We start from the raw sequence: 21,323 nt of genomic DNA, 5'->3' as shown, positions 1-21,323 counted from the left end.
AAAATTCACATAAACTAAGACCGAAGAGCCATTTTACAAATAAATACATATGATTTTGTTTAAAGTTCTATTTTGGGCCTTTATAGGCTCTTAAACCAACAACAAATGGTGAAATTTTTCTTTTGGAAAGGTGGCAAACCTATTTAGGGGTTAAGATCTATTGGCTTTGCCGATGTTATTTTTACCAGTAGTTCATGAGCACATATATCAAGAGCATAACACTTGAATTCCATATGTAATCAATCCATAAGAAAATAACATACAACATAATTTGCACAGGAACAAATGCATCATGGACATCTGTCCTTTCTTGAAAAATTCATGCAGATTGTGCTGCGAGTTAAGAATGTCTTATGATACTCTTTTCTAAATGACTAAAGAATGTTGAACAACATCTGTCTGGACAATATTCGTACATGTGTCTATTTCTTGGGGTTGTCATTACAGTTCGACTGACGGAATCGATCCGGCGCTTGGACATGGAAACCCTTATGGGTTTTTTGGATACGTCTGCTTCTGTCGAACCAGATGAGACCATTTTATCTTGCTGTAAAATCCTGGAACATCGAAAAAAGGTATCTGTCAGTCTCCATTACTTTACATGGCGTTCAAGACAATGAGAGGCAGTGAGGTTTAGCTACATATGTGGTTGTCTAACATTGTGGTATATTGTAGTGTTGTATTGTGACGTGTGCTTTACTGTATTGTAAAGGACTGTGTAGTATGAAGTATTGCTCTAATATGTTAGGTAGTATTGGGTTGCAGTGCAGAGCAGTGCTGTAGTGTACAGTATAAATAAGTTATAGTGCGATAATGCAGTGTTATATCATATGTTTGCAGTGTATTGTAGTCTTGAACAGTTTTGCAGTGACCTGCTTTACAGTAGTGCAGCTTTGTGTGTGTTATGGTGTAGTGTTATAGCATGGTGCAATGATATATTGTAGTGTATTACCATGCTGTGTTGTGTTGCAATATATATATACAGTTTCACAGTTTGCCCATGGCGAGGTGCACTCCTTGTTGGCGAAGTATTAGGAACAGGAAATAGGGTGTCAGGCACATCGGCGTCTGCAGCTACCTGACGTGTTTCGGGCATCCGCCCTTCTTCATAGGAATACGCTGCTACCACAAATTGCCACCATTTTGGGCTCCCAGTGTTTGCCCTTTTATTGAAAAACTCAATCAGCCAATGACACACAGGTGAGTCATCATACTGCATTCTGGGACTGGAAGTCCATACACATAAATCCCAAGTAGGGCTGCTGGCAATATGCGGTAAATCACCAAAGTTTATGTCCTCGTTGTGCCCCCAGCATCTTTTCAAATACTGCCAAACGCCTGTTAGTCCGCTCTGCTCCTCGGTTGAGAAGCAGCGGAACTGCTCCTCTCAGCGGCGGTGCGCCTCTCGACCGGACCGGCCGAATTAGATACAGTTTCACAGTTTGCCCATGGGCGAGGTGCACTCCTTGTTGGCGAAGTATTAGGAACAGGAAAAGGGTGTCAGGCACATCGGCGTCTGCAGCTACCTGACGCGTTTCGGGCATCTGACCTTCTTCATAGGAATACGCTGCTACCACAAATTGCCACCATTTTGGGCTCCCAGTGTTCGCCCTTTTATTGAAAAACTCAATCAGCCAAAGACACACAGGTGAGTCATCATACTGCATTCTGGGACTGGAAGTCCATACACATAAATCCCAAGTGGGGCTGCTGGCAAGATGCGGTAAATCACCAAAGTTTATGTCCTCGTTGTTCCCCCAGCATCTTTTCAAATACTGCCAAACGCCTGTTAGTCCGCTCTGCTCCTCGGTTGAGAAGCAGCGGAACTGCTCCTCTCAGCGGCGGTGCGCCTCTCGACCGGACCGGCCGAATTAGATACAGTTTCACAGTTTGCCCATGGCGAGGTGCACTCCTTGTTGGCGAAGTATTAGGAACAAGAAAAGGGTGTCAGGCACATCGGCGTCTGCAGCTACCTGACCCGTTTTGATTTACAAAAAGGGGGTGGTGATGAACAGAGTGTCTGAGTTAAACAGACCACTCTTACCCAGTCCAAAGATCAGGGCTTGATCCATCACCGTTATTTATCTCACTGCCCCATCCCAGCTCAGAACCTGGCTATATGCAAATCAGTCTGTCCCTGGCCCAGTGCATCATGGGAACAGGGCAGACTAAACTACCAAGCCAATTCTTCACCAGAAAGGAGACAAGCTACCGGGGACCGGTTTCTGGCATTTCAGCCTTCTTCGGCCCGGCTTGCTTGAATCCTGATGGAGCAGTGAGAAAGGGACTCATGTCTGAGTATACCCTGCCACACCTATAGTGGCCAAAAACGATTTACAAAAAGGGGGTGGTGATGAACAGAGTGTCTGAGTTAAACAGACCACTCTTACCCAGTCCAAAGATCAGGGCTTGATCCATCACCGTTATTTATCTCACTGCCCCATCCCAGCTCAGAACCTGGCTATATGCAAATCAGTCTGTCCCTGGCCCAGTGCATCATGGGAACAGGGCAGACTAAACTACCAAGCCAATTCTTCACCAGAAAGGAGACAAGCTACCGGGGACCGGTTTCTGGCATTTCAGCCTTCTTCGGCCCGGCTTGCTTGAATCCTGATGGTGCAATGAGCAAGGGTCTCACATCTGAGAGTACCCTTCCACGCTTAGGGTGGACAAAAATATTTATAAAACACAAGTTGCAACAGCGAGTTCCTACAGCAGGGTAACGTGTTTTTTGGATATATATATATATATATATATATATATATCCAAAAAACACAAGTTGCCCTGCTGTAGGAACTCGCCGTTGTGTGGGACATAAATAACTCCATGCTGGCTCCATCCAAAGTTTTAATTATGACATCTTCCTAACGCGTTTTGAGGCCAGTGAAGAACAACAGTAGAAGCTGCTGCTACGATACTTGAGCGCATGCTCTAATTATTTCACAGTTGTGTGTTTCTCTGATGGCATGCTGGTACCTGTAGTCTCTTTATGATGAATATATACACATATATATATATGTGCCAGGAACATGTGGAACAGCAGCATTAATTATCCAAATTGGCGCTTACTTTTGATGGTAAACAGTCAAAATATTGAGTACAAAATATCGAATGGACATAATATCGAGTTTAAAATATAGAATGGACAAAATATCGAATGGACAGAATATAGACATCAAAAATATCGTTTTTACGGTAAGTAATGTTATATCGAATGTTAAAAATATAGAAAGTTAAAATATCTAAGTATATAATATAGGTTATTAAAATTATCGAATTTTTAATAATATCAATTTTTTATAGTGTTTTTTAAGTTAATATATGTGTGGAAAGTGTGTATTTATGTTATAATTAATTGTAAATAATGAATTTTGGTTTTTTAATTTTTACGTAATTTAATTCTGTAGTGGGTTGTGGGTTTATAGGGGAATAGGGTGGGAAGTAATTTACTTATAATTAATTAAATATGTAAAGTTATTTATTGGTATTAATTTTTAATTAATTGTTAATTAATTTATATTTGGTAATTAATTAAATTTTAATTGGCAATTAATTTTAATTAATTGATTAATTGCTAATTATGTTAATTTTACTAATTTATTTTCTGTTGCAGGTTGTGGGTTTATAGGGGAATCGGGTGGGAAGTAGTTTAATTATAATTAAATATGTAAAATTATTTATTGGTATTTATTTAGAATTAATTGTTAATTAGGTTTTTATGGGTAATTAATAAAATTTTAATTGCCAATTAATATAATTTAATTGATTAATTGCTAATTATGTTAATTTTACTAATTTATTTTCTGTAGCGGGTTGTGGGTTCATAGGGGAATAGGGTGGGAAGTAATTTATTTATAACTAATTAAATAATTAAATTCATTTAATTGTATTTCATTTGAATTAATTGTTAATTAATTTTTAATTGTCAAATAATTATTTGTTAATTTGCAAATAATTTATATTAATAGGTAACTAATTGTAATAATAAATTTTAATTTGTAATTTTAATTGATTAATTATTATATTATATTAAATTGGTAATTACTTTTAATTAATTTTTTATAGATATTAATTTATGTTTTTTAAATAATATATGAAGTATTTACTTTCCCTACTGTTGCACTCTCCGGAGTGGGAATAGTAATTTTGACCCCTACACTATCCAACGCTTTCCCTACTGTTTCACTCTTTGGAGTTGGAATAGTAATGTTTACCCCTACGCTATCCATCGCTTTCCCTACTGTTGCACTCACTGGAGTGGGAATAGTAATTTTGACCCCTACGCTATCCAACACTTTCCCTACTGTTGCACTCTTTGGAGTGGGAATAGTAATTTTGACCCCTACGCTATCCAACGCTTTCCCTACTGTTGCACTCTTTGGAGTTGGAATAGTAATTTTTACCCCTACGCTATCCATCGCTTTCCCTACTGTTGCACTCACTGGAGTGGGAATAGTAATTTTTACCCCTACGCTAACCAACGCTTTCCCTACTGGTGGACCCACTGGAGTGGGAATAGTAATTTTTACCCCTACGCTATCCAACGCTTTCCCTACTGTTGTACTCACTGGATTGTGAATAGTAATTTTTTATCCCTACGCTATCCAACGCTTTCCCTACTGTTGCACTCTCTGGAGTGGGAATAGTAATTTTTACACTTCCGCTATTGTGCGGTTATAATATTGGATATTATTTAATTTAATTATGTTCCTATATATATATATGTTTTAAGAAATATGATGTAAACATTTTTTTTTATAACTTTCATTAATTATTTAATTATTATACGTTAATTTAAGTACTTTTAAGTATATTTTAGTAATTCATTTTTAATATTAATTTAATTTAACATTGTTTTTAATAAAGTCAATATTCTTATAAACTATATTTTTGTAAACAATATTTTTTACTTGATATTTTTGTACTTACCTGTTTGTAGATACAAACTCGATATTCTGTCTGTCGATATTTTGTCGCCGATATTTTTGATAGTCGATATTATGTCCCTCGATATTATGTCAGTGATCCACTTTTGATCTCCTCAATGTCACTGATGTCATTTGAGATGTCATCAGTGATGCCACTGACCATGTCACCGACCATGTCATGAATGATGTAATATGTGTCACCAGTGCGAGAGTTACAGTTAGTACAACTAACTATAACATAGGAATTTCAATGGTTTTGTATGAGTGAAATGTCCAGCTAACTATAACACCCCTGAAACCTATGGTTTTTTCAATGAAATTCTAAGGTTTTTTAAAATGATAATTCCTAAGTATAACCTGCTTGAATCCTATGGTTTTTTCAGTGAATTTCAAAGGTTTTTCAAATGATAATTCCTGATTATCCCCTGCCTGAAACCTATGTTTTTTCACTGAATTTTAAAGGTTTTTTAAATGACATACCTAATTATAATGTTCACCACTTGCCCATACTTTCACAAGAAGCAAAATCTGTAATGCTACCTAAAAAAACAGGCATTAGTTCCACTTACCAATAACAAATTAACATCAACATGTCCACTATGTACTACGTAAATTACATCCAACTTATATCCATATTTAAAGAGGAATATGTGATAGAGGTACTAATTATAAACTTCCAACACCCAACAAAATCACATCACTTAGCGCCACGACCACAAGAACCACCCCTCCTGACCGCTCCATCTCTACTACCTCAGACGCAGTGCAAAACAGGACAATGGACCATCCCAAAATAATATATCCCCTCAACAGCACACTAGCTCAATTTTCAGAGATGTGGTAATCAACTATGTATAAGAGAAGGAATTCGCACATCAACAATAATGTACACAATGCTAATACTACCGGTGATATGCTATACACAACACACTATAGAAAGCAAAAACGTTTCCGTGTGTAGATATACCATTAATACGTGTAGTATACCACACACTGGATGCAAATATATTATCTCAGACACTGGGGAATATTTCGGTCATGGAGCTGTGTTGTGGAGAAGTGTGGCTCACTGGTTAGAGCAGGCAGACCCTGAAGCAGAGGTCAGACCCGGGACCAGGGTTCAATTCCCGACGCGGCAGGGTCTTGAGCTCAAATGTCCATGGACTCGATAATTCTCGCTTCGGTGCCTGACCTAATCATGGGTTCACACTCTGCAACTCTGGGCATTAAGCTTGCTTAATCTCCACAACGGCCCCCGCGGCGGGATGCCTGGCTTTCACCTTGGGGATGCCCTGCAGGGGCTATCTCTCAGGGAAAAGCCAGGACGGGTTCCCAAGGCAAGCGCGGAGATACCCCTTCGGGGGTCGATTCAGGCGCTATATAAGAAACATAATAATAATTAAGGCAGAAACGGAGTGGGCTAGTCCAACATACGCAACATCAGCGTAAGACTATAAATAATTAGCCCACATCTTGGGCGTGGTTCTCTTCTGCAAAGACAACAGACTCTGCCACAGCGCAGGTCCGCACCCTGCCACATGGCTGCTGCCATGACCACATGCCTCCTCGATACAGGCCCATTGCGAGCTCAGCGCCACAACACCGCAGATTTATGTCTGTATCGACTACTGCCTTTGATCTACACTGTGGATAGCAGGGTTCACAACTTGAATTCAGATTTGGATCTATACTACGCATAGCATTGAAGTTATCCTTCATTTATGTAAGGCAGAAACAATTCTAGTCTATTTCCTCAGACTTTGTTAAAATAAGTGATACAAATTTGTTGACGGTATCTGTGCTGAGTACTGCCTTCGATCTACAGTGTGGTCAGCAGAGTTGACAACTTGTTACCAGTTCCTCATCAGCACTACAGAGAACATTTAATTCAGTCAAGACAATTGTACTATGTCCTTAGATTTTGTCAAAGTATGAACAGTAGGAAATTCAGCCTTCATTTTTTTTAATGCAGAGACAATTCTACTATATGTCTTCAGATTTTGTTTAAATAAGTGACAAAAAGCATTCCTCCATGTCTGTGTCAACAGCTACCTTTGATCTGCACTACGGACAGCAGGGTTCACAACTTATATTCAGCTTTCCATCTACATTACCGACAACATTCAAGTTAGCCTTAATTTATGTAAGGCAGAGACAATTTTGTTAATGGATGCCACAAAAACATTCCTCAATGTCTGTACTAAGTACTGCCTTCAAATATACACTGCGATCAACAGAGTTCACTACTTGATACTATAAGCGCATCAGCACTACAGACAACATTAAATTCATCGTCGATTTATTTAAGGCAGAGACAATTGTACTGCGTCCTCAGATTTTGTTAACATATGTGACAAAAAATCATTTGTCGATATCTGTGCTGAGTACTGCCTTCGATCTCCAGTGCGGTCAGCACGGTTCACAACTTCAATTCAGCTTTGAATCTAAACTACGGACAGCATGAAATTTAGCCTTGATTTATTTAAGGTAGAGATAATTGTACTTTATGTCCTGCCATTGTGTTAAAGGATATGACAAAAAGAATTTCTTGATGTTTCTGATGACTACTGCCTTCGATCTACATTGTGAGTGCTCACGATTCAGGTGGAATGGCGATTTCAAATGACGCATTCCAGTAGGCAAGAGACATTGTACCAGTTCGACCCGCCCGAACCACGAATCATTGCAGCTTGCGCACACGCTGAGTTCTTCAGGTACGACTAACTCACTGCACCACAAGTCATCTCCCCGTGTCCTTATTAAGGCAGTATTCACTAGGCAAAAAACATTGCTCCCACTGCGGCCTGCCCGGACCATGCATCATCGCAGGTTACGTACACACTCAGTGCCAAAGCTACTTTTAACTCAGTGCACCATAATTCATCGCCACGTGACCATATTGAGTCAGATGTCTTATTTGCGAGAAAACATATCGTTTTTGGAGATCTACTGCAACTTTCTCCTGTGAAAGGACAACCAGTATTTATAAGAAAACTTGATTGTAAAGACTTTGCTACCAGTGCATCCTGCTCGGAGCACGCATCATCGCAGGCTCCACAGAACTTTGCTGCTTCAGGTGCCACTAACTCTGTGCACCACTTATCATCGCTGGCTGCACTCACTAAATTACCAATACTGTGCAACTCTAATCAACGCCAGGCAGACGTCGGCTCTTGCTAACCGCTGCCTTTTGAATACACTGCGGTCATCAGAGCTCATAATTAATTACACTGTTGATTTATTATTTGCAGAGTACAATACCAAACTAAGCATAACATTTATCAAAACCTATACAATATTGCTTTATTATGCTTCCTTTAAGAACTACTTTTATATCTCTTATAGATTTAGTTGAATAATAAAATTCACGCTGCAAGTACAAAGGCACACTTAATGATACTCTACACTGTGGACAACATAGGTCACAATTTGAACCTCACTTTTTTCTTCATTGAAAATCCAAATTTTGTTTTTGGAGACGAGATTAAATCCACCATTGGGAGGATACCCAAATCCGTCCTTAGCGGTACTAGGGGTGTGTTTGTTGGCAAAGCCAGGATTTGTCTAATGAACCTATTTTCAGTGAGGGTCTGGGCATTAGATGGACTGTGCCCCCACAATTCTGCCCCATATAAAGAAGCCAACCGGGCTTGTACTCTGTATATTTCTAGCAGTAGGCTTATGACCTTTAAGGCACAACTCTTCTGGACTTTTAGGATTCCCCCAATTGCCTGGGTTAGCTTTAGATTGGCCTTGTTGATTTGGGGACCCCAACCCATTTTATCATTTAGGGAAAGGGCCAAATATTCAAAGATATGGACCTGCTCGAGCGGCCTGTCATCCATCATTGGGTGTGGGCAGTTAGTGGAATCGACATTGAAGACCATATAATTTGTTTTATTGATATTTACTACAAGGTTCCTCTTTTTGCAAAACTGGCTAAATTCCTTTAACACTCGCTGCATCCCCATCGGTGATTTCGAGAGGAGCAGGGTGTCATCCACAAACATTAGTGCGGGAAATTTGCGGAATGATATTTTAGGGGAATCCAAATCCTTGGCAGCAAGTAGATCTTCAATTAAACCATTTAGAAAGAGGAAAAAGAGGGTCGGCACAGGAACGCCTCCCTGCCTCACCCCTTTACCGACAGGGAAGGGGGCTGTTAGTTGGCCATTCTTGTCTTATCTTACTCTAGCGTATGTGCCCTCGTGGAGGCGTTTAAGTTGGAAACAAAGATATGGTGGAACTCCCATGTCCAGCAGGATGTTCCACAGCTGGTCATGGTCCGCCATATCAAACGCTGATTTCAAATCCACGAAGGTAAGATACAGGCTCCCACCTTCCAGAACCACATGCTTCCAATAGATCAACTGAAGCCTAAACAGCTGATCTACAGTTGAAGTTTTAGCTCTAAAGCCTGATTGCAACGGAGTTAGAACATCACAGTCTTCCATCCAACCCTGTAGTCTTTCTAATAACACCCTTGCAAAGATTTTTTGGGTAACATCAATGAGGCTAATTGGCCTATAATTTGCAGGTTCAATGGGGGACCCTTTTTTATAGATCGGAATGATCTCTGCACCAGCCCACGTGGACGGTGCTGGGAGGCCATGAAGAATTGCATAAAAAAATAATAATAGATACGGAGCCCACACAATAGATATGGAGCCCACACATAGATATGAAGCCCACAAATAGAATGTTGCGGATTTCCTATGGAAAATAGGTACTAACTATAACTACCTACTGGCGACCACAAGTAGGTAATATATATATACACACACACACACACACAATTATATGTTTAGATACGTAGGTTTTAAAAGTCAAAATAAGTTCATGTATTTTAACATTCATTTATATCTCCATTATTTGCAATGGAATGGTTTTGCAATTTCAGTGGTTTGCCTTGTGTGACTCTGCACTTACTCCAGATATGGCCCGAAAAACATTTGTAACTCCTTCATGACCTGTATGGCTGAAGTAATACCAAGTGTACAGTTAGTTAATAGCAACAAGCTTAAACCTTTGGCGGTGGATGTTTGTCTCTCCCTAAACACATCAATAATTCTTCGTTTTCCCCTCCTTACCTTTTCCTAAACCTCTATTATTTTGTAATAAGAGTTCCCCATTTTCCAGCCAGGCACCCCTGTTCTTCCCACAGGTAGAACAAAACGGTAGGTGTACATGTGGGGCAGATATCTCCTTGTAACAAAGATTAGAGAGGTCTTCAGATATAGGTTTTGGGGAAACATTTTGTAGTATGGTGCACTTTGTGAATAAGTCCCTGATTCATCTTGTTGTTCACATGTATGAAATGTGCTTTTTCTCCCAGTTAACACCCCTGCAGGAACTAGCCATTGTACGTTGTATGTATACTACCATCACTCAAAGGGAGGTGACAAAGAGGAACATGTTTGTGACAGCTGACACTCTGGATCGCATCCTGACAGGCTCGGTAAGCAACAGGGTCTCACTGACAGATGGTGCTCATTCACTCAGTCATGGAAAACCTCAGGACTTTCAGGGCAGGGGCTGCAAAGCACTGCATCTTTCCTGGCACAGCAAAGCCGGATTACTGCTGATCATTCAGTCAGACCTTTGGTATCCTAGATAGTTCCGTCATGGCTTGCAGCCAGTATGGAAACCAGCAGAGGTGCGATTGGATGGTTAACAGGGTTATACAGATGGCTCTCTTAGAGTATCTGAAATAATTAGCACAGGAAGATTAACTTGTCGCTGCAATAGATGTGAGTTGAAAGCCCAGCAAAAGTAGTACATGGGAGATACAATGAGGCATACAAAATAGCAAGATCTTCGTGACATGAAAAAGTCACATTTTTTACCCAATGGGAATAGGAGGGATTTTGTAGGATGTACCACAGGATATTAGATTGGAGATCTCATTAAGCTGCAAGAAATATGGCAGATCTTCGAAAGACAGCACAGACTTAGTTTTATGGTGGGTGGGAATGTAATAATCAATACGACTATATATCAGAATATTATATATAGAATATCATTTGACATCACCATCATGTCCTAAACGTGGCAAAACCTTTTATGTACAATGTTTGTTAAAAAAATATATTTCAGACAATACACTGACAAAGATAGTCTGGTACCACACCTTCAATAGAATGTGGCATAGGATGATAGATTAAATAATATAAGGGGCGATAGCGGGTAAATCTGTAGCACTCAGACAGGTAAGTACACCATATGAAAATCCAGTTTGTATGGCCATATTTTGATCTTGTGCATGGGCATGAGTATTGAAGGTACAGCAGAATAACTATGGATTGACACCAGATGCTTCTGCATCATCAGATTATGTCAAGTGGACCTATACGATATATTAGGTGCTAGTCCAGCAGTACTTGCAGTAAAAAGGTATATTTGGTTTCACATAGTGTAAAATGCTGTCATAGTATTTCTATTTTAATTAAAATGCAAACACTTGACGTACCACTGTGTGCACACAAATTATTTTTAACAATGACCTTTTCAACTGAGTAATTTTAAGTATGTAAGTTTTATTTGTAAAGTGCATGGTTATTCAAAACCATTACGTGGATAATAAAATTAGAAAAATAATTAACTATAAAATATGGCATTTTCCAAACAGTTTTGTCATTTACAGACTGGTTTCTCATTTATTTCCATAAAAAAGCCTTTAAGGAGGAGTAAAATACAAAGTGCGGCCTTTTTTACTGCCATTGCCATTGCTGATACTATTGTGGGGGAGAAAGCACTGCATTCATTTGAGAATCGGTGGCGCTAGAGAGCAGAGAGCTGACAGCGGAGACCAGCGAGAGCAGCATTTAGAGGAGCAGCGTGGTGGCGGCGTCCGCGGGAGAGACAAGGAAGCCGCGGGGAGCACGAGCCCGAGCCGGAGCTCAAACAAGGGATTAAAAATCACAGCCAGCCAAAGCGAAGTCCCGCCGCAAAACGTCCCGCTAATACCCGCTGCCCTCAGCCCGTGAGGCGCATTCACTCACTCGAGTGACGGACGGCTCCCGGAGAAGAGAGACCTGTTTGCTGGCAGCCGCAGCTTTTGTGTGTTCTGCTGTGCTTTCGTGTGCACAGCGGAGCTTTGTGGCCAAGGTCCGGGTCTGGCAGAGAAGCAGAGGAGGATCAGAGGAACCTGAATCTTAGAGCCGGGCCCGGGGCCCAGGGGAGCCACCGCGGGACCAAAGCAGGCAGTACAGGTTGGTGTGACCCCCCCTCCCCCCCCCCCCGCAGCAGCCCTCGGCTTTCTGGCTCTTTGGCTCTGGTGCTAATACTCCTCTAAAATCATCCAGCACTTAGAACACAAAGCACAGCACTGCTCACTCCTGCCCTTTCCTGCCCGCGCTTGCACTCGCCCGTCCACAAAAAGAAACCTCAAGAAGAAACCTCAAGAATCCGCAGAAGCAGGAGTAAAAGAGCAAAAGTGCGGAGGCGGAGGTGAAGGGGTGGGTTGAAACTCTAGAAGAGCGATTTTTGGAGTGCGAACAAACAGGGGGTCTGTGAGGCCGAAAGGAGCAGGGGGCAGGTTCCTCAAATATCTACATCCCATCCTCACCATGAGATCAGGGAGACTTAGAACAGTCCCCATAGCAAAAGCAAGCATAAGAAAACAACCAATTTGCAGGAAAATGAGTGGCATAAGAAAACAACCAATTTGCAGGAAAATGAGTGAAGATTTCACTCACTCATCTGACGAGGATACACCAGAGGACACTCCAGAGGCGCCAGACACCACTGTCAGCGTCTTCACCACCAAAACGCCACTGAAGACCACAAGCCTTAGAAATGCCAAGATCGCAGACTTTTTAATTTCAGCCACATCATCCGCTCCGCCAGCATTGCAGGAACAGAATTTAAAGATTGTTATCAGCATTAAAAGAATGTCTCAGTCGGTGACTTCACTAACTAAAGCCCTGCAGCTCCAGAATAATTCTCAGAGCAACAATCCTCAAGAGATCAGACAACATCCCTGGGAAAATCTCCGAAAATATTTAAAAAAAATTACGAATCAACACACGGTGAATGCCCAAATAAACACAAGGGAGGAAGTTTGCGAGATCAACTGCGCCAAGTGACGAGCGCACTGAGGGCACAATGGAAACACCTAACGTACCAATCGTACCAGAGACGTGGCGCTCCTTAAGTCTGGGCCCATACTTTGGCCTGGCGGATCATGATCACGGGGCTGACACTCGATTCGCTCTGAGAATGGATAATAAGGACTTTCTGGACAAGGTCTTTACAGAAAATGATAATAAGGACAAGCCCATTGATGAAAGGAAGACAACCAACAGCCAAACACAGCCAAAGGGTGGCTCGCCAGACAGAGTGGCACAAAAAAGTATAACACCACTCCAAAGCTCACCGCATGTCCAGATGTGCAGGAGGTATTCAAACCCTCCGGCGCTTGCTTTACAATAACCAGCCAAACGACCAACAGAAAACCATCAAATCGCCCGTCCGGGCTATTCCCTCTCCACTTTAACATTTCCTCACCAAGTATAACAACTTTGCCAAAGTCCCTTGAGCAAAGGAACAGAATGGCTAACCAAACACTTATCCCAGATGCAGGTCCGGGTGGAGACCTACGAGATCTACCAGACTCACGAGACCCACGATCTCCAGGTTCAGCAAGGTACAAATTAAGGGACAAAGCTTGGAGCAGTCCCCAAGAACAGAGACACCTAGCAGAAAACAGTTTACCAGCTCACGCACCATTGTGGCCGCCGTTCATAAACATCATGGAAACTATCTCTTCAGCACTACTCCAACACTCTGAAAAGTTGGAGTCACAGATAGACATTCTGCAAATCTTAGCTTCACATGTAGTGGGTATAGACAAAAAGATCCTCGAGCTAAACTCTTTCATCGAACGGGTACAGATAGACCCGCACACAACGTACCATGAATGTCAGTGCTTCGAAACAATGAATCAGCTCAAAGTGTTACCGGCCATCTTAACTGACATTCTGGCAGAGGTACAAACTAAAGCAAATGATGCCCATAATTCCTCCGAAATTCCCGGTATAGGAATCCCTCCCGAAAGCTTGTCAAGCTTAACCAGTAGCGCCACATCATATAGTGAGAACACAAGGGCGGAACAAACGGCTGGCAGTCCAATACATCATCCCTTGATCACTCAGACAGAAATCACCGATGTCACAACATACCACTGTAAAGGCATTCTGGATCCAGCCAACACAGGGAAAGAAGCTTCCCAAACAAACGGGAATCAATTCAACAGAGGCAAGGCCGACGAGCCGGAAAACCTGGGCAGAAAAGATCCGGGGATAACATCCAACGGGCCACAAAAACAAATCATCCCATTGACAAAACGTGAACGCAAGAGACTGAGGAAAGCTAGGCACAACAAGCACCAGGGGAAAAAGATCCTACAAGAATCATTAATTCAAACACAACCATAGGAACAACATTGCAAGGTCCGAATCGTAAAGAGTCGCCAAAGGTGGACCAAGTAGAACAAGTGGACCCCGGGCACATATCCCCAACCATGTTTCCGCCCCTGGAAGTTAAACCAACAGTCAACATAAAGAACCAAAGTGTCCTTAATCTAATACAAGCCCAATCAACCAGGCAACCGGCGGTCGGCCCTCCTGCGCAGAAGCCACACATAGAACAGAAAAACATCTTACATTACTTTCCGAAAATGGTGACGGCACCAAAAGAAACTCTCCCGCAATGGAGAAACAACAGAGACCCACCTCACAAGCCACGGTGGACCCAAGACCACAGCAGGCTGTTTTTGATATCGAGCCTGTAATTCAGTCGAATGTCCTAAACCAGGGCATTTCGGCCAGACCATCAAAAGCAAACACTCAAATCTGGCTCGTAAATCAGGAAGAGAAGCTAGATGCAGCCTATCCAGTGGGATCCACAACGCATGAAATAATACTGCACTACAATTCAAGGGGGCAGCATGACATTCTCAACCGGAGTGCCATATTAAAACTCTCCAATCTGTTTGAGACGTTAAAACATGTGAACTCAAACCATATAGAAAGTATTGAATTTAAAATAATTCCTAACACAAACGGGAGAGAAATGACAGTGGCAACATGGAAGGACCCCGAAATAGCCATAGAAGTTTGACGACACAGAGAAGAGTTCGCCAAGTGGGGTATCGAAATCAGACCCTTGCCGCCAGAAAGATACCCAGGCCCATTATTCATGTTGGCGGAAGAAAGATCTAAATCAGTAGACGGAATTCTCCGGGGGACTATTGGTGGCATGGACACCGTTAAGGAGGGATGGGCCAATTTACGAATCATCCATCAAGGCCAGTCAGGGGGACTCAAAGAATGCCGGAAAATTCTACCCCCAACGTAAAATACACCGGATGCAAGGATGGTGGAAGCATGAAAACCGACTCTGAAAGCCTGCTCGTGGAATATCAATGGTCTGGGGGGTAAAACCAATGATATAGAATTAATGTCATTCCTAAAACAATTCAACATCATTCTACTCCAAGAAACCTGGTCAACGACTTCCCAGCATATAGATGGTTTCAAGGAAATCCAACTACACACCAACAAAAGAGGCCTTTTGGGAAGGGCAGCCGGAGGTCTATCGATCTACTTGAACACTGGCATCCCTTGGACCTACGTCACCATCGATACAGGACAACAATGGATCCAGTGCATCAAAATTGAGTTGATGCAAGACTCCAGCAAAGGACCGTAGAGGGCTCAAGACTCTTTGTCAATGATAATCTGTAATATTTATTTACATCCAGACTCCAAGAATAAAGCGGAGAAAATCGTGACCTTAAAAGCCCTCATTAAATCAATGCAATCCATCTACCCGCAGGCGGGCTAGTCGTGTCGGGTGACCTGAATATATTCTTGCTTCAAAAGGACCACGCCCAAACCATGAATCAAAATAAATGGAACGGCCAACCTATCCCGAGAATTATAACAAATCATCGGAAAAAGGATAAGATCGGTCAACAGTGTGCTCTAATGTTTGCTGAGGTCGGAATGATCGCTTTGAACAGACGTTTTTCACAAGATCAACTAGCATCCTCAACTAGAATAGCCAAACTGGTCCAATCAGTGCTTGACTATACCATTGTGGATCTAGAGGTCCTACAAACCATCGTCACTTATAAAATAATCCACAAATTGGAGTGTGATCATAGCCTGCAAGCATTCGAATTCAGTGTCCAACACAAAAGGGCCCCAGCATGCAAAGCCCTGACCGAATCTCCAAGCCTCTATAACCTCAAGAGACTAGTATAGAACGGAAATAACACCAAAGAGATAATGACGTACGTGAAAAGTGTCCATACAGAAGCGACCGGAGAAGATTCATCCACTTACCAGGACAATTGGGAAAGACTGACTACAAGACTAACTGAGAGATTTGGTTATCAAACCTACAGTCACAAAAGGAAATCATGCAAAGCACCTCAAGTGTCTCTGGGCTCCGTAGTGAGCAAGAAAAGGATCCTAAACCAAGAAATCAGAAAGCTACAAGCAATAGCCAAAATAAAGGGAGAAGACACTGCCAGACAAATCTACAAACTAAGGCAAAAATATAAAAAAGACATTTGGTTGGAAAAATCTAAACACCAAACAGACACCTGCCAATCACTATTAGCTTCTAGTAAATCAAATAACAACAGGAAATTCTGGGCAGAAATCAACAAAGTTGTAAACGGAGCGGGCCCAGGTTTTCAACGCAAATATACTTGAGAAAGATTGGATTCACTTAGAGCAATCACAAAGTAATAACACTCCAGCACGGAGGCCAGACCAGCAGACCCTTCATCAAAATAAAAACCAAGAAGTAGATCCACAATTGGATGAACTGATAACGCCATCCCAAGTAGGTATGGTACTTAAAAACTTGAGGTCCAAAGGTGCTCCAGGCCCAAACGGTTTACCGAATGGACTGTTCAAACAAGATCAAGCCTTTTGGGCAGAATATCTTACCCCACTATACAACAATGCATTCCAAACTGGGAGTATTCCCCAGTCATGGAGAGGCAGCATTTTACATCCAATCTTCAAGGCAGGCACAAGGTCCGATCCAGCCAATTACCGCCTCATTGCGCTTATAGACGTCGAGGCCAAAATCTATGCCTCGAACCTCCTGAGGGCCGTGGAAGACTGGGTCAGCGCAAATAAGATTCTGCCGATCACGCAGACGGGTTTCAGGCCGGGAACTAATACATCATGCAATCTGCTGGCGTTAAACCTCTTGGTGGAGAAAGCAAGGGAAAAGTCAACCAAGCTGTACACGTGCTTTGTAGACCTCAAAGCTGCGTTCGACACAGTTCTGAGGGAGGCACTATGGCAAAAGATGGCCAATTGAGGAATACCATCAAAGCTGTTGCGGGCCATCCTAAACCTATATTCATCTACCTGGGTCAGAATAAAATTAGGCAATGGCGATAGAACAACAGAAAAAATCCCCACTTATGTAGGCCTCAAGCAGGGCTGTGTATTGACATCAACTCTTTTCAACGTCTTCACCGCGGACCTGGACAAGTGCATCTCGGAGACACAAAGTGATCCACCGAAGCTAGCCCACCATAAAATTCGGAGCATACAGTACTCAGATGACATCGTACTTTACAGTCAGACCCCTTTGGGCCTACAACGTTCCATAACGAAGCTCCATGAGTACATCGGTGCACAGGGCTTACAAATCAACTACAAAAAAACGAAGATCGTCTTTTTCGCCTCACGACCAGGGAGGAAATCTTTGAAATGGCACATCGCAGGCAACACAATAGAGCAGACCCTCTCCTACAAATATCTGGGAGTAGTAGTCGACGCCGGGTGGACTTTGAAAGATAGTTCAAGTTCAAGTTCAGGAATTTGTATAGCGCACTACTCACCCAGAGGGTCTCAAGGCGCTTGGGGGAGAGGGTGCATATTTATCGAATGGCCAGGTTTTAAGTTCCTTTCTGAAGGAAATGTGGTTCTGTGTAAGGCGGAGGTGAGTGGGGAGAGAATTCCCGGTCTTGGCCGCCAAGTAGGAGAAAGATCTTCCTCCCATGGTGGATCTGTGGATGCGCGGAACTGTGGCGAGGGCTTGATTGGAGGATCTTAGTTGGCGGGTGGGTGTGTAGAAGGACAGTCGTGTGTTGAGGCATTCGGTCCTAGTTTGTAAAGGGCCTTGTGTGCGTGGGTGAGGAGACGGAACGTTATTCTCTTGTTGACGGGAAGCCAGTGGAGGTCTGTCAGGTGACCGGTAATGTGAGCTTGGCGAGGGATGTCCAATATGAGTCTGGCTGATGCGTTTTGGATGCGTTGGAGTTTTTTCTGTAAATTCACACCTGTTGAAGGTAATTGCGGCGAAGTTTTTACCATCCTTAACATACGGGTCGGAATTGTATTGGGGAAAAGACGCAAATTTTTTGAATACACAACAATAGTTGTTTAAATACATCTTTCAGATCCCGAGGTTTGTTTCCCAATCGCAGGTTCGCTTGGAATTTGGTCTACTAAATCAGCACCAAGTTAGACAAGCAGCCGAATTAAAAACAGGTTGGAAATTAAGGGCAGCACAAGAGGACACGCTCATGGGTCTTTGTTGGATTGAGATGAACAACCAGACAAAGGTGAAAAACGCCTGGAAAACTGTATTGGAGGATGCACTGTCAAACCTCAAAATGGAAAAGACATGGAATACCAACCAAACTTTTGCGGCTTTTAAAAAAACAGCCAACGGGGCTGCAAAGCAAAGATCATGGATAATAGATAAAGCTGGATTAGCGAAGAAAAAACAAGGTTGGATGGTGCTGGCTGAGAAAATGGAGCCGCAACCTTACTTAGTCAACCATATAACCCCTGCCACCCAAAAAACACTACTAAGATTGCGGCTGGGATCCTTCATTTTAAAAGACCAGACTCCCGCATGGAAACAAACATGGCCGACTTCTGCTTGTAGACTATGTGGCCAAATGGAAGAATCACTGATGCATATATTGTGTATTTGTCCATCTTTGAGGAACTTGAGACGTAATTACCTACTCCACATATTTCGTCTTTTTCAAATCAGATCATGCCGCCCGCCGTCATGTTAGCACTGAACAGCTATCATCTGCAGATAGCTTGCAGGGCCGCCAGATTTTGTCAAAAGGCATCGCACTTAATCCTGAACACTGAGAAAAAGGAGAGATAAAGGCACATAACCGAAGCATGAAGTGCAACGAACAAAGACATTGTAATCTCATTCATAATAATATTACTTACATAGACATCACAGAAACTTTTCTTTTTAACTATCCGTCAGTTTGTACATTTTATCCTTAAACCATGTGTTTTTTTGCAACAAAATTGTAAAGGTTTTAATTAACTACAAACAATAAATCTACTTTGACTTTGATACTATTGTGGGTGCAATATTCTATTATTCCCATTTAAGAGTTTTAGTAGAGAATCTCTCTGCAGAAAGCACTCACAAGAGAACAGTTAATCATTTTGTTACCTAGTATTTGCATGTTATTTTCTGTGATCCTTCTAGGTCCTTTATTCTGGTGTAGTGGTAATTTAGAGTTGATAGGGATGAAGTATTATATTGATAATGAGGCGTATCCTGAGGAAGGAAGTAATGGTGTGCCTCAAATGGTCTGCCTCTATAAAATGAGTGCACTGAACATCAGGTTGCAATACAAACTAATCTAAACATGCCACTCTGATACATTTTTAGGGACATCTGACATCACCAGCTAAACTCTAACCTGCACCTACACTGTACTTACACACCACACCTTCACTACCTACATCATACATGAAACCTACATCCTAATGTTTGCTGTTCTACACACTTGCAACATAAACTACATAAGGTACGACTAACTAGCATGTACATCCTTCACCACCACATGCAGCCTACACTGCCATCAGCACTCTTTAAAACAGGTGTCTTCAACCTTTCCTGAGCTACTATCTAATATAGGGAGTTTATACATGTACATAGATACCAAATAACTTAAATACTTCCCCTAGAGTACCTCATTCCAGATACAGGGAGCATAAAGTATTAATAGAACAGGAGATGAATTGCAAAGGTTTACATTTGGGATCCTTAAGGATCAGCTGTGTCCCTTTGCCCTTGAAAGACCAAAAGAGAGTGAAATAGAGAGAGTGAGAGAAAGAGAGTCAGACAATGATGTGAGAGAAAAAAGAGAGGAAATGAGAAGAGAAAGAAAGTAAAAGGAAAGAATGAAAGAATTAGGGGTAAAAGGCAAGAAACAAAGAAAACAAATTAAATAGGGAAGAGGAAGCGATATTCAGAAAGACAGCAAAATAAAGGTAAACATCTACATAACTAGAGACAATACAGGAAATGAAGGAAGAAAGAAATTAAGAAGAAATGAAAAACAAAGAATCCAAATGTGAAGGTATGAATGAAAAGAGGGTAAGAATAAAGAAGGCATGACAAAGGAAGAGGTAGAAGGAGAAAGAATAAAGAGCACAACAGAGAAAGAGTAGCAAAAGAAGGTAAGAGAAAGAAAAAGACAACGAGAAAACAATAGAAAGGAAAGAAAGGAAAAAATAAGAGAACGAAAGTAGAAGAAAAAAGAATGAAGGAGATCAGGTCACTAGTACATGAAGAAAGGAGAAAAAGAAAGAAAAGAAGAACAACAGGTAAATACAACAAAAGGAGAAAGACAGAAAACGAATAACAGGAGGAAAAGTGAAGGCAGAGAAAACAGATTGAACAAAAGGAGGGATAGAAGGAAACAACAAGAGAAAAATACAGAGAAAGAATGACATTGAGAAAGACAGAGATAGGACAAAAGAAAAGAAGGAGAGGAGGAGAGGAAGAGAAATCAAGTAAAGGTGAAAGAAAGAAAAATAAAAATGGAAAAAAGAAACACAGAAATGGGAGAAAAAGAAAGAATGAAAGAACAAAGGAAAGAATCACTGAGAGCAACAGGGAGAGAAAGAAAGGTGGAGAAGAAAGAATTAGTTGGAAAACAAAAATACGCCAAGAAAAAGAGAAAAAATAAAGCGAATTAAAGAGGGAAAAAAAATAAGGAAGAGTGAAAGAATGGGAAAATGGAGGAAAAGGACCAAATAGAGATGGAAATGAGAAAAAAAGGAAAATAGCCAGAATAAAAATTAAGCTTAGAAGATAAAAGATGTAGAACTGAAAAAGATTGCACAACAAGTGTTAAAGAAAGAAATAGTGCAAACAAATAGGAAGAAAGTGAGAAAGATAGAAAACTAGAGAGACGAAGCAAGAAAGACAGAATAAAATACATTGATAATGGAAATGGAAAGAGAGACAGGGAAGCAAGAAAAAAGAAAGACATGGAAAGAAGGTGGAAATAAAGTAGAAAAAAAGAAATTATTTTTCAGAAAAAGGATAGTTTGCATCATCTAGTACTGTCAGCTTTTGACT

General features: G+C 41.5%; 1 protein-coding gene across 1 annotated transcript in view; it reads left to right on the top strand.

The window, feature by feature from the left end:
• The window catches only part of LOC147727361 (maestro heat-like repeat-containing protein family member 1), a 192,077-nt gene that overhangs the window by 55,482 nt on the left and 115,272 nt on the right, over positions 1-21,323 (top strand). The window contains 2 exon segments of the mRNA XM_086963613.1: positions 448-575; positions 10,264-10,386. Coding sequence (XP_086819739.1) covers positions 448-575; positions 10,264-10,386 — 251 coding nt within the window.

Source organism: Lissotriton vulgaris, chromosome 3_1, assembly GCF_964263255.1.
Source record: "Lissotriton vulgaris chromosome 3_1, aLisVul1.2, whole genome shotgun sequence".
Taxonomy (NCBI): Eukaryota; Metazoa; Chordata; class Amphibia; order Caudata; family Salamandridae; genus Lissotriton; species Lissotriton vulgaris.
The sequence above is the reverse complement of the archived record's forward strand: the minus strand, read 5'-3'. Positions and strand labels throughout refer to the sequence as shown.